The following is a 13,579-nucleotide window of genomic DNA, read 5'->3' on the forward strand; positions in this document are numbered from 1 at the left end:
GCAGGATTTGGTGCCACTTTACAGGGCTTCCCAGGTGGCCCTAGTGGTAAAGAACCTGCCTGCCAAGGCAGAAAGACGTAGAGACGTGGGCGGGTTCAATCCCTGGGTTGGGAAGATCCCCTGGAGGAGGAAAGGGCAATCCACTCCAACATTCTTGCCTGGAGGATCCCATGGACAGAGGAGCCTGGCAGGATACAGTCCAGGGGGTTGCAAAGAGTCAGGCATAACTGAAGGGACTTGGCATGCACACACGACTTAACAAGCCAAACAACATATGGAGTTTAATCACATAGAAGAAGATTTCTTATGTATCAAAGTGGAAAGGTGTGACCACTGGCAAGGTAAAATGCAACACTGAACAGCCTTGAAAGGTGGGAAAAACAGCAAAGAACCGACCTTTGTAGAGAAAGTCCTGGAGATCAGGACAGAATCCCACTGGCCCTGAGATGGGAACAGACACTGTGGGAAGCCATGTGCTCGGCCCTGTGGGACGGAGGCCAGCTGTCCTGGCAGCTGTGCTCAGGCTGCATTCTGCCGAGGAGAGCCGGGGGAGGCTGGCTGCCTCTGCGTGTCTGCACACTCGCAATTAAATCAGGCGTTACGGAGTCAGAGGCGTCTTAATACACGATGCAAACATGTAGCATGTCTAATCAACTTTGAATTTGGAAACACATTTAGCCTGGAGAAAAACAATGTATGGGAATTAATGCCCAAGAAAAACTGATTATCGGGAGGAAAATGTTGGCTCGCCTCATCCGTGGAAACAGGTTACGCAAACACAGAACTGAAGACCACCCTGGCAGTGCGTTTTCCCGCCTGATTTCAAACTCTAAACAAAAGTTGTGTTTAAAACCCGCACTGCATTGTTCTAGAGTTGTGGCTCTCCTGCTTAGCATTTTTTTTAAAGCTCTTCCCCTGGATTTTCACAACTGATGGAAACCTCTTCTGAAAGGCAGTTTGAGACGCTGAGAAAATTTCTCAAAGTCTGTTTGCCACCCCTGTTTATTTGGGACGACATTAAAGGAAAAATAAAAGCTAATATGGTGACTTTGATTTAAGCTGATACTGGGCGACACAAACTCGACTGCTGTGCATCATGAAAGAGGCCTTTTATGGGCCAGAGTGAGGGAGGTAAAGTGTAAGAACAGCAGCCTACTAACTTCATTATAAAGAGGAATCAGGAATCTACGTGCACAAATGAAGACACGATGTTAGGTTACGATAGCCCCGCTACACAACAGCACGTTTTGCTTTGTTCCTCAAGGATTCCACCCGACTTCCCCCAAAGATGCCCCGTGACGGGTGTTTTCTGCAGGCAGCGCTGCCCATGGGCGTCCGCACCCCTCCCCAGGGAGATGCCAGCTGTCCCCACTCAGCCTGGGCCCAGCCAGGCCAAGCTCCCTGTCATGGCTGGTCTTGCACAGTCTGGGGAGGGTTTTCCGGCCAATAACATTAGGCGCCACCGAGGGAACGCCTGCTCCCTCCCGCGTGGAGTTGAGTGTGTGCAGCCTTCCTGATGGTGATGGGGCAGCATCTGGGCCTCGGGGTTGAACTGGGGCCTGCTCACCCCAGGACTACTTCCGGTGATGCTCTCCTGCTAACCCAGCTGGAGCTGGAGTTCCTGTGCTTTAAAGCTCAAGACACCCTAACTGGCGTTCTCCCCAGTTGGGTGCACTGCCTCTGCAGGGGGCCCTGCTCAGCCACACCCGCTGAGATTCGGGGGGACACAGCCGTGACCACCCACGAAGGTGCCCTGCCAGAGAGGGGCCTCCTCAGAGAGGACCGCCCCTCACCCCTGCGCGCACACACGTGCACGCCAGGTATACGCTAAATTTTCAGCACTTAGATTAAGGACACACCCACCACCACTGCTTTGCTTCCACGAATGTTGATTTGGCACCTGCTCCGCACGGGCACGGGGCACAGGGCACTGCGTCCGCACTTGAAGAACGTGCAAATGGGCAAGGCCTCACCCTCCACGAGCTCATGGTCCAGCACGGGAGGCCAGTCCAGTATCCAGATGACTGTCGTGCAGGGCAGAAAGCGATAACACTGCGAGGTTGACCCCAGTCACATATTAGAAGACACAGAGGAAAAAAATATTACTTTGGGATAAGGGTAAGAGATGAGAAGGTGCCCTAGAGGCAGGGGGCGAGTGTGACAGATTAGATGTCGACAGGAGAGAATGACGAAGAAAAAAGTAGAACAGGACAACTAGTCACAGTCAGACGCCAGAGGCCCGGCTCCCTGAGGAGGTGGGAAGTGGCGCTGGAACTAGGAAGCGCATCCAAGGGCTGGGAGGAAGCCAGGCAGGTGCTCTGGGCTCAGCCAGGGACGGTTTTGCCTGCCCACAGCGCTGTTCCAGCTCCAGGGGAAGTTCTTGCAAGGAGGGCATTTGATCTGAGAGCTTCCCCCATGACTCAATCTGCCTGCCAGTGCAGGAGACACAGGAGACACGGGTTCGATCCCTGGGTCAGGAAGATCCCCCTGGAGGAGGGCTTGGCCACCCACTCCAGTATTCTTGCCTGGAGAATCCCATGGACAGAAGAGCCTGGTGGGCTACAGTCCACAGGATCACAAAGAGTCAGACACAGCTGAGCAACTATGACACTGCTTTATGAAGTAGAGTCCATCCCCCCCCCCCAACCGCAAAAAGGCTCTTATTGTTGGAAAAGCAATCACGGCTCTATGAACTAGCTGATCAGGCCTTGTGAAAAAAGAATGTAAGTCAACTCTGCAAACAGGTCATCCAAGTGCCTCAGTTTCTGAATTTCCACCACCCGGGGCTGACAGTTGGCTACACCCCAAAGGGTAACAGGAACCTGGTTCTGATGCTGCGGGAACAGACATGGTAATCAGGATTGAGGGGCAGCCCTGGCTTTACACGGAGGGGGGACACTTGATAATGGCAGTTTCCCACCTACACTGCTCACGTTTTCCTTCTGACAAGTTGTCCACCTCCTCCCAGCACAGCCCACTCCACGATGCTGCCTGGGCCTCTCCAACAGTGAGATGCAGCACAGCCTGGGGCAGTGGACAGTGACTTTACAGGAGGGACCCAGGGAGGGAGGCCAGTTCAAAAACGATTCCAAGAGTCTGGGCAAGAGTAGCAGGCGGTGACCATGAGAATGAGGACTTCCTCAATTCCTCAATGGGAGCCGGAGACAGAACTGAGAAGGCTCTGCAACGACTGAACACGGGAAAGGGGCAGACAGGAGGGAAGGCAGGTGAAGCCGAGAGATGGAGGGTCAGCTGTGTGCAGAGCTGGGGCAGCCCGAGCTGGAAAGTTCTGCAGAAGACAGGAGCAGGGGGTGCCCGGATGCTGGCGGTCATGCAGGTGGAGGCATCCTCGGGCGGGCAGGTACAAGTTGGGATGTAAGTTGGCGCAGACGGGGTAGCTGGAAAACACATCATCCACAGGGCGACAGCTGACGCCAGGGGACGGGCTGAGGTGAGCCCACCTCATCACGCGAGGATGCTCTGCAGCGCAACCTTTCTGCCACAGAGAAGCCCTGGACACAGGACCCTGCATCACGGGAGTGCTGGTCCTCTATGTTCTCCACCTTCACGCCCGACAAACAATTCTTTAGTTTGGTGATTCCAAGCAGGCAAGTTGCCTCCGCTATGGAGGGTCATTCTGAAAGGAGTCACTCCAGTGAGAGCTTTTTAAACATCATTTATTTTGAAGCGTTTTTGGTAACAAAATGATCTCTTCTAAGGATTTCAGGAAAGCCACTAATGCCTCCCACCCCACTGGGTCTCAGGGCTGGAGTGGACCTGCCCGGTGAGGATGGCAGCGCGAGCGGGCTCCTCTCTTCCTAGAGACAGAGGATGGCTCAGGGGACCCTCCCCCTCCAGATACACAGACAGACAGACAGACGGGTGGGAGGCAGGTGGGCAGACAGACGGGGAGGTGATGAGCTCAGGGAGGTGCCTAAGTAGATAACTGCTGGCGAGCGTGGCCAGGAATCACACGTCTCCAGTTTCACTTATTTTTCAAGTGGGGAAATGCAGAACATGGCTTCTGAGGGAAAGGCATTTTTTTTGGACCCACCCGTACCTTACGGATCTGACAGGATATTACTTGGACTTTCCTGGAATATTAAACTACGTAACCAAAATATAGTACACTATGTTACTGTACGTGACACCCAGTGAGCTTCAGTCAGACACGGCAGCGATGGTGGCATCTTGGTCTCTGTGGACAAGCGTGGGAAGACGAGGCTGCAGGGAAACATGGATGAGGCAGCTTCATCCAGCACAGAAGCAAGGGCGCCTGGTCATCCCTTGTGAAAAATTCAACCACACAGCCTTAGAATGAAGTTCCAGAGGCAGCCGTGCACACAGCAGATGGAGAGAAAAGACAATTATGGTTCAGCTGTTTGAGTTCTGCATACACAGGCCGAGTTGGACGAGCTGTGTCCCAGTCAACCAGCCTGAGCATGTCCACATCACCCCCTTAACTGGGAAACACACAGCCCATCTGTTTTATAAGCAAGGACTCCTGTCAGTGATCCCCGGGGCCCAGCCATTCTGCCAGGAACACATCTCGGCTGGGGCCTCAGATTTTCCAGAACACCTTCTTCTTATAGAGGACGAAGGCGATGAGCACCCACAGGGCGGTGGCGACCATGTTCTGCACGAGGTGCTCCTTGTGTGACTGCTGGTCCCCCAGCTTCCACTGGAAGGGGAAGTAGTTGGCGAAGACCTCATGGCCCACGTACACCAGGATCGAGTTCATCCCTGGGGAGACACAGCTTGGTCATCCAACTAACTCTGGATGTTTGACTTTGGTTCAGTGGAAAAAGAGAAAAAGCACCCACTTCTGCTATCGGCTATGGCCCAAAGATATAACGGATGGGTATGTTAAGAGATTTGAGTGTAAATTACAACCAAAAGTTAGAAAATACTCCTTTTGTCAAGTGTGACTCTGGAATACTAAACCTGAAAGTCATAAATATTAACTTACCTTCTCTATCCAGAAAACCCGAGGACGAGACAGAGTAGCTGTTACTGGACTTGGGGCTGAAATGTAGTAACTGTTACTGGACTCGGGACTGAAACAAGTCACTGAAATCACCTGCCGCCTCTCGTCTTGGGCGGAAGCGCGTCTAAACCGGCCCCAGCGTCCCCAGGCGGCACCTAGCATCACTCACGCGTCATCTCTAGGGTGCGTGTGTGTGGGGGTTGTTCCATGAGAAGGCATGGCCCCTTTTGTGAAGCGCCTGGAACCAATGACCTGCCTGAGGAGGCCAGTCGGGTACGTTTACGACCCTACAAACGAAACGGTAAAATGGGGGGCTGCCTGGGAATAGAGCCAGCGATGCCTGCCTGGGCCCCCGGGACACGCTCCGCACCAGCCACCCGCGACCTCCAGCCGGTCCTTGGGGTGCCCTCCTTTGCCGGGCCTGGGGCACGGGGGGCTCACCCGGGTAGAAGAACGGGGCTCCTGTCCACAGCCCCTTGACATCCACCACGGGGTAGAGGGCCAGCAGGATGAGGAAGGCCAAGGAGCTCAGCGTGGTGACGTAGGAGATGGACCTGGGGGACAGCGGGCGTCTTAGGGCCCCGGAGAGCGCGGCGGACGCCCGCCACCCCCCTCCCCACCAGGTATGACGGCAGTGGGGCTTCCACACCTACCAGAGGTTTTTGTTTACTGGAATAAAGCCTTCATTTTCAGATGCTTTCGTCAGAGCCACAGAAACAAGCCCCTGGAGGCGGGGGTGGGGTGGGGAGAAAGATGTTAAAAGTTTTTTCCGTCATCTCCAGAAACAATGGTGGTTCCAAACTGAAAACCAGGAGTGACTTCCTCACTTAGGGAAAGCTGGAAAATGTGCCCTCCGTTTTATTCTTTTAACTAGAAAAACATGTTTAAGATGTATCAGTATGGGCTCCCCTGGTGGTCAAGTGGTTATGAATCCGCCTTGCAATGCAGGGGGCACAGGTTCGATCACTGGTCCGGGCAGAGTCCACATGCCACGGAGCAAATAAGCCTGCACACCACAACGGCTGAGCCCATACACCCTAGGCCCGGTGCTCTGCAACAAGAGAAGCCCCCGGGATGAGACCTAACTAGAGCAGCCCCACCCGCCACACCTAGAGAAACGCCTGAGCATAGCAATGAGAGCCCAGCACAGCCAGAACAAAACTAATAATTACATAAACAAGATACAGAGCTAAAAACACTCTCCACAAAGCGCCTTCTCAGCACTGCCCTGAGTTGAAGGTAAACGAGCTGATCAGCTGGAGTGAATCCTTGGAGGAAACAAGACCGCAGGGTCAGAGGGGAGAGGAACGCCAGGCTTCTCTTCTGCCACCTGCCGACCTGCTATCGGGGGCCAGGTCCTGCTGGCAAAGGCCCCCCAGAATCCACCCCTCCACTCCATTTCCTCATGGGTTCACTGACTTCCTTAAAGAGACTTCTAAGAAAACCAACCTGAGCATTTAGGCCTCGGGATGATGAAGTGAAGAATGTCCTGGCCCGAGGGCTGTGACCCCAGGGCTAAATGTTTTCTTTCTTTAAAACATGAATGTGTGAAGGGAAGGAACTTCAGTGAGGGAGGGGGTGACTTACAAGAAGACAACCCCAGGCAGCAAATCTGATCAGGATGCCTCTGGTCTGGTCCTTGTAATACAAGAGTATCTTCCCTGCCTGGGGAAGAAAATGCAGGTGACCAAGAGAACCAGCTGGGGGGATTCTTATTTCATATTCACCCAGTGTCCCAGGACAGACTCGCCTGCAGGCACTGTGGTTACCAGGGAATGAATGGTCCCCTGCCCTTGGCTAGTGGGGGCCAGAGGCGCAGGGACGACTGGGGAGGGGGCCGCGCAGAGGACGCGCTGCCGGGCTGAGGCCATGAGTGCGAGGCAGGAACAGCAGGCACGCAGCGTGTCGCACGGTGAAAGCACACGGCCGCCCTGCTGGGCTGCAGGTGGTTCAGAAAGGCCCAGGGGTCAGAGGTGGGAAGGAGGGAGCAGGCGGCACGAGCCTTCTCCCACAAGCGATAGGAGCCAAGCAAAGTCACTCCCCCCACCACATAACCAGGGACCAGCTCAGGCTGGGCTGCTGGGTGGCCCCGTCTGTCAGGGGTGGAGAAGGGGGACAGAGGCAGTGTGGACCCAGAGGCAGGGAACACTTTAAAAACAGAAAAATCTGCACTTTGCATAAACTACCCCCCAAATTAGGATTTCCTGAAAACACTGAATAAAGTGTTAACAATAATTTATAAGAGCTAAAACTTATGCATGTCCTGTTCTTGGAGCCTTATGTGAATTAACTTATTTGGGTGCTATTAACTTATATAAATGCTATTGAAGCACATGGGGTACAGAAACACTCCCCGGACAGCCCAGTGGGTGCGCAGGGTCCAGGCACGGGTGGCGGTCAGCACTCCTTACCAGAGTTAGGGCATGCACAGATTTACCTGGAGAGCATACGGGGGGATTAAATGCATTTACGAATAAAAGCAGCAATGTAAACTTGACAGTAGGCAGCATCTCTACCCAGGAAATTATTGAACCACCAAAATGTAAATGCTGCAGACCCGCACTGTCCCACACGGGAGCCACTGGCCACCTGTGACTATTCAAGTGTAAATTTAAATGAAATAAAAAACCAGTTCCACCACATCTGGAGGACTCTGCAGCCACGCACAGAACAGTTTCAGCGTCACAGAGGTCCCCCAGGAAGGGGTACGTGGTCTTTCCCCTCCCAGTCATCTCCTCTCAAATAATGGTTTCCGACACCAAATCAGGAGAATTTCAGGAAGGAAAGTCTGGGCTGCTCAGAATCTTAACATAATTGTTTCTGAGAGAAACCGAGAGCCACGGGTACTGGCTCGGGCATAGAGTATGCGTAATCTGTGTGACGTGCACACGAAGGTGACAGGTGACCTTCCAGACGTGGTCCAGCCCAGCAGGGACACCTCTCACCCTGGGGCTGCTGTTCCCACTGCCGAGACGAGCCATGAGTAATAACTTCCGAGACTACCGGAATGACCCCTGATTATATGAACGTGCTAACTTTTAGCACCCTCTAGCTGTGACGATCTGTCAGACGGAAGCAGAATTTATTAGGCCTGAATTGCACAGGAGACTGTGCTTCCAATGACTTCTTTTAGTCAAACGGCCACGTGGCGAGTGATGGGTCAACAGTCACAAACTGTCAGGAACACGCATTCCCACGAAATGAACAAATACCTGAACTCCCAAAAACGCCATCACGATAGAGTTGATGGTCCCCAGGATGCCCTCGGGGTCATAGGCCACCTCGGTGTGATAAAGCACCTGAACAGGACGAGAAGACAGGACTCACTAACTGACCGAAAAACACACACAAAACAACTCGCAGACGAAATACTAAACTTCGTTACACCCCGGCAGTCAATGATTTTGGTTTCGCTGCAGAAATTCACTGCCAACTTGTGGCCAGCATACTTCTGGCCAAGAAAGTGTGTGCTGTGTGACACTCTGGAAGGAAATGCAGATGTGAGCCCCGGTGCAGAGCAGCCGCCTTGACCTCAGGTGGTCCAGGAGATGGTGCTGGGACCCATGCCCCTGACACAACGCGTCCCTAGCCAGCTTCAAACACTATGGTATCTTTTACTTTTCAGGTTTATCCTTTGGGATCAAGCCTATTGTGGCTTTGACTTCTTCCTTTCCTCTTTCAAGGCAAATAACATTTAAAAATACATTTGTACTATTTCATTATAAAAGAAATGGTTATTGTAGAAAAGGCAGAAATTTGGAGCCAGTTATTGTCATGGATGCTGGGGGCATTACCCAGCTCTCCAGCCCCAGCTCGTCCCACCCCTCTGGGGAGGACAGCATCCTGAAGTAGTAATGGCAGAAAGCTCTCAGCTGCTCCTGGGTTCGTCCCTGAAGGGAACCAGCTCTGGAGAGTCACCCCCTTGCTGGGCCACCCACATCCCACTAGGGATGTCAAGGGCCTGGTCCCATGCCTGCCCCACTGAGAAAACCTCTGAGGGGCCGTCCCAGCCCCCAGGACACCAGCGGGGTCTGCGTGTGACAGTCCCCCGCCCCGTCCTGCTGCCTCCAGCCCCACACATGCTGATCCTAAAGTGCTGCCCTGTCAGACCTCCCCTGTTGGAACTGCCCACCCTGCCCCGGACCTGAGACCCACGGGAAAGCACCTCGCACACACCTGGTGCCGGGCAGACCCCCTTTAAAAGACAAAGAAACACACCGCCCACGACCAACACAGTGAGGTCCCTTAGGTCAGCCAACTTCAGACACAGCTTGGCTCCGCCCTAGTCTACTCCTCGGTTGCAGCTGGGGGCTGGCCGCCCCCTTTCCGCCCCTCAGGCTCCATCCCGGCCAGGCGGCGCCCACTCACAGCAGAGGAAGGGTGCTGGTAGAGATGCTGGTCGCCCAGGAGCAGGCGGTCCACATAGCCCGCGGCGCCGCCCGTGCAGTTCCGGTACCTGCCCCCGTCTCCGATGCCGCCGGGCCCCAGGTAACCGCTGAGGAGGCGAGAACAAGGGCTTCACCCGCCAGGCACGGGGGAGGGCTGCGCAAGGGCAATGTGCGTGCCCACCACACCCCCAAAGCGCCGCCAACTCCTGCCCGCCCTGAGTGCTGTGCACACCCCCTGCAAAGCCCCTGACTCCCTGGCCGCCCCAGGGGTGAGACGGGGGTGGCGGCCCAAAGTCCATCCCCACTCCCACTGACCCTGGGAGACCTGCCAGAGATGGGCCTCTGGACACGCATTCCACCCCCTCCTCCCCTGCCCCGACACCAGGGAGTCTTCACGGAGGACAGAGAGGAATGAGGTCCCGACATGGGCAGGCTGACAGCTGGAACCCAGAGGCTCCGACTTGGCAGAAAGAGCCATGCAAACGGGGTTGGTTCCCCGCAGGGCTCCTCACGTGGGGCACCCGGGAACCGGTAAGAAGAAGGTCAAGGCCAGCCAGACGCCTTCCAGTATCAGCACGAAGAGCCACTGGGGCCAACTGGCCGTGATGTCCAGCAGAGAAAAGCAGCTTCTCTCCTGGGGGAAGGGGCCGCACATAAAGAACACGTGTGAACTCAGGCAGAACGGGAAATAACGTGCAGCTGCACATGTATTCAGGACGCTCCTGGGAGGCTTCTCTTGGCCTTGATGGTGGTAACACAGAACAGATGTGTGTTTATTCCAAACGCAGATACGCCACCTCTGTGACATGGGCTTCCCTGGTAGCTCAGCTGGCAAAGAATCTGCCTGCGATGCGGGACATCCAGGTTCGATTCCTGGGTGGGAAAGAGCCCCTGGAGCAGGGCGCAGCAACCCACTCAAGTATTTTTGCCTGGAGAATCCCATGGACAGAGGAGCCTGGCAGGATACAGGCCATGGGGTTGCAAAGAGTTGGACACGACTGAGTGACTAAGCACAGCATATGACATGTCACAGTAAAATGTTAGTGGAGAAGTTATCAGTGGAAAATTCTACTCTTGTATCCAAGCAATTTAAAAAGAGATGTTCATACAGAAACATGTACACGAATGGACACAGAATCATTATTCATAGCAGCCAAAAACTGAAAACAGGTCAATTGTCCATCAACTGATGAATGAATACAAAATATGTTACATTCATTTGGCAAAACTAATACAATTATGTAAAGTTTAAAAATAAAATAAAATTAAAAAAAAATGTTACATTCAGAAAACAGAATGTCATTCAGGAGTAAAAAGGAGTCAAGTACTCATGGCATAACATGGATAAACCTCAAAAAATATTCTGCTAAGTGAAAGAAGCCGGACATGAGAAGCCACATACTGTGTGATTCCATGTCTGTGACATGTAATTCCAGGTCTATGACATGTCCAGAACAGGCAGATCGACAGACAGACAGCAGATTAGGGGTTGTCTTGGGCCGGGGGACCTAGGGTTGGGGAGTGGCTGGGAGTGAGACAGGGTGTTTTCCGGGGGTAATGATGAAACTGTTCCAGAATCAGACAGTGGCGATGAGTGCACAACTCGGTGACTGTTACCAAATGTCCCTCAGGTTTACACCTCGAGGCTGTGAGTCTTATGGTATGTGAACTATATCTCAATAAAGCTATTATTTTAAAAAGAAATACAACTGAATTTTAAAAAGGAAAATAAAATTTCAGCTTTGGGAGCTCTGCTGGTTGAAGAAACAAGGGGTACAGCCCACCTGCTCCTGGTGTACCCACAGCTCCTGGCTCCATCATGGGGGCCTGGATGAGCCTCGCAGACCCTCAAGTCCCCCACGGCTACCAAGGTCACATCTGGGCGAGCACGGCAGCCCCACTGTGCCTTCAGGAGCCTGCAGCAGAGGGCACAGGGCGTGGGCAGGGGGCCGCTGGGGGGAGTGGGGTAAAGGAGTGCCAGGTAAACGCACTCCAGCAACACACACCGAGGAAGCCTTATAGGAAGAACCAAGAGAACCTGGGACTCAGGGATGCGTTTGCTAGTTACATAGGAAGGAGCGGGAACAAATACAGCTTATACAGCTAATACGCTTACTGTGAAATAGGAGCCACATGGAAAGATTTAAACATTTCCACCTAAAGCTTTGCCTCCACTGGGGGCGGGGGGGGGTGGGGTGGGGTGGGGGGAGACAAAAAAAATTGCTGTCATCTGAGTAAACTGAACTCGGCAATGTATAATAAGACAGAAAGTAATAACACCGGAGGCGAGACACATCCACCTTACAAAGAAGAAACAGGAAGAAGCCCAGGGCAGACCTGGCACCTTCCAGGTTGCACCTCTGCAGCCTTTGTGCGGACAGTGAACGTTCTGAGGTTTCCACGAGGAGACTGAAACACTGGCAGCCACGCCCCCAAGAGGCTGGGCTAGTGCAGCAGATGCTGCTGCTGCTGTTAATACCATCAAAATGCACTGATTAATGGAAACTGCACATTTATTAAGAGAGTAGCGCTCATGGTATGTGTTCTTGATCTCAATAAAAAAAAAGATGGATATAAAGACTAAATAAAAATAACTACTTGAAGAGAAAAAATATGCTTTGCAACAGAGTTAGAGTCTCATTCTCTTTGGTAAGGCGCTGAGAACTAAAGAAGGTTCTGGCACTTATACAAGGACCCTCCCCCTTTATAAAGACAGGGTTGCTCACCGAGGCGCAGGTCTCGGGCACGGGCTTGGCAAAGAGCAGCTCCAACACGGCGACCACGAAGTAGGTGGCCCCCAGGCGCTGGAGCACGCCGGGGATGCGCGCCTTCTCCCAGGACACTGCGGGGCACCGGGCGGGGGCGTCAGCCAGCGCCGCTCACTGACCCCACACACCACCACCTTCTCCTGCGGGGCAGACAGACCTCTCCTGCACCCAAGGAAGTTTGTTTTTTCAGCGTATGGAGATGGGAGCCCAGGTGGTCAGGGGCCCCGCTCGCACCAAGCAGGGAGGCTGGGCGCAGAGCAGCTGAGGGTCCCGCTCGGCGTGGGGACACAGGGAGGCCCCCTCCCGACCTTCTCCCGTCAGGGCTGACGATCCAACTGCCAGCCTGGGGGTGCCTGCAGCCCCGGCACGGGCCGGGCTCTCCCTGCCCCACAGGCGTGTGCCCTGCGGAGCCCCGCTGAGCCCACTGAGCCCACGTCCCTCAGGGCCCCACCTCCTCCCATCGCTGGAAGCCTCGGCGCCTCCTGCCGAGGGTTCCCCTGCTGGCTGCCAGGTGAGTGTGTCCCCTTCCACGAGCGAGAGTGAGCCCTCTGCAGCCCGCGGCCTCTGCTCCAGCGCTGCCCCAGCACGGGGCTCACACCCTTTCCCCCGCCGTCCTGCCCCTCTCATGCCTCTCCAACACGGCAGAGGCGTCACTGCCTCCTCGCAGCGAGGCGCGGCCACACGCAGGGGGGGGCCCTGGAAGGTCAGCCTCACCGTGACAGCAGGTGACACCGAAGCGGCAGGAGGGGGGCAACGGGGACCAGCGGCTGGTCTGGCCCAACCCTGCCCCTCCCTACACTCGGACACAGCACCTCGCTCTCCCCACCCCAAGGTCTTCCTTTGTACAGAAGGGTTTGCCTGGACTTGGAGGCACCTTTCAGGCCTAAAATTCCAAGATAATAATAATAGGGACTTCCCTGGCCGTCCAGTGGTTAAGACTCTGTGCTTCCACTGCAGGGGGGCGCAAGTTCCATCCCCGGTTGAGGAACTAAGACCCTGCATGCCATGTGGTGTAGCCAAATAAATAAATAACAATGCCCAACGCCATGCAAGCATTAGATACACTTCTCGAGTAACTGTTCTTTTTTGCAGGCAAAACTTGAGGTGGAGGAACTGCGTTTCTTTCAAAGTATAACACATATTTTCCCTATTTCAACCTGAATATATTTTAACAGGGGAAAAATACTTACGTGGACCAAGGCAATAATTGGGATTCACAACGAAAATTCCTATACAGATTAACAGAAAACTCCTCCATGCGATCTTCCCCAGTAGTCTGAATTTTGAACATCCCCGCTGCAGAATGGAAGTCATTGACAGAAAAATCGAAGTCCCCATAATAAACACAAACCTGAAAAAACAACAGCTCTTACTAGGTGGCCACTTCCAACTTTTTCGTCTCTACATCATTAGTATTTTATAACCTAAGATATAAG

The 13,579-nt window shown here is 53.8% G+C and overlaps 1 protein-coding gene across 3 annotated transcripts in view; it reads right to left on the minus strand.

Annotated features, from left to right (window-relative positions):
* Positions 1-3,660: 3,660 nt before the first annotated feature.
* HGSNAT (heparan-alpha-glucosaminide N-acetyltransferase) overlaps positions 3,661-13,579 on the minus strand; it is a 33,017-nt gene continuing 23,098 nt past the window's right edge. For 2 of the 3 annotated variants that reach the window (XM_025276116.3, XM_044926982.2), the window contains 9 exons: positions 13,334-13,494; positions 12,102-12,217; positions 9,888-10,009; positions 9,356-9,482; positions 8,200-8,286; positions 6,575-6,652; positions 5,641-5,711; positions 5,429-5,541; positions 3,661-4,743 (listed from right to left, as the gene is read on the minus strand). In XM_025276116.3, the coding sequence (XP_025131901.2) occupies positions 4,562-4,743; positions 5,429-5,541; positions 5,641-5,711; positions 6,575-6,652; positions 8,200-8,286; positions 9,356-9,482; positions 9,888-10,009; positions 12,102-12,217; positions 13,334-13,494 (1,057 nt within the window). In that variant the 3' untranslated portion in view covers positions 3,661-4,561. Of the gene's footprint in view, positions 4,744-4,969; positions 5,275-5,428; positions 5,542-5,640; positions 5,712-6,574; positions 6,653-8,199; positions 8,287-9,355; positions 9,483-9,887; positions 10,010-12,101; positions 12,218-13,333; positions 13,495-13,579 lie in introns of all 3 variants that reach the window. The other variant, XR_006543887.2, reaches the window with a different exon arrangement.

This window comes from Bubalus bubalis, chromosome 1 (genome assembly GCF_019923935.1).
Source record: "Bubalus bubalis isolate 160015118507 breed Murrah chromosome 1, NDDB_SH_1, whole genome shotgun sequence".
Lineage (NCBI taxonomy): Eukaryota > Metazoa > Chordata > Mammalia > Artiodactyla > Bovidae > Bubalus > Bubalus bubalis.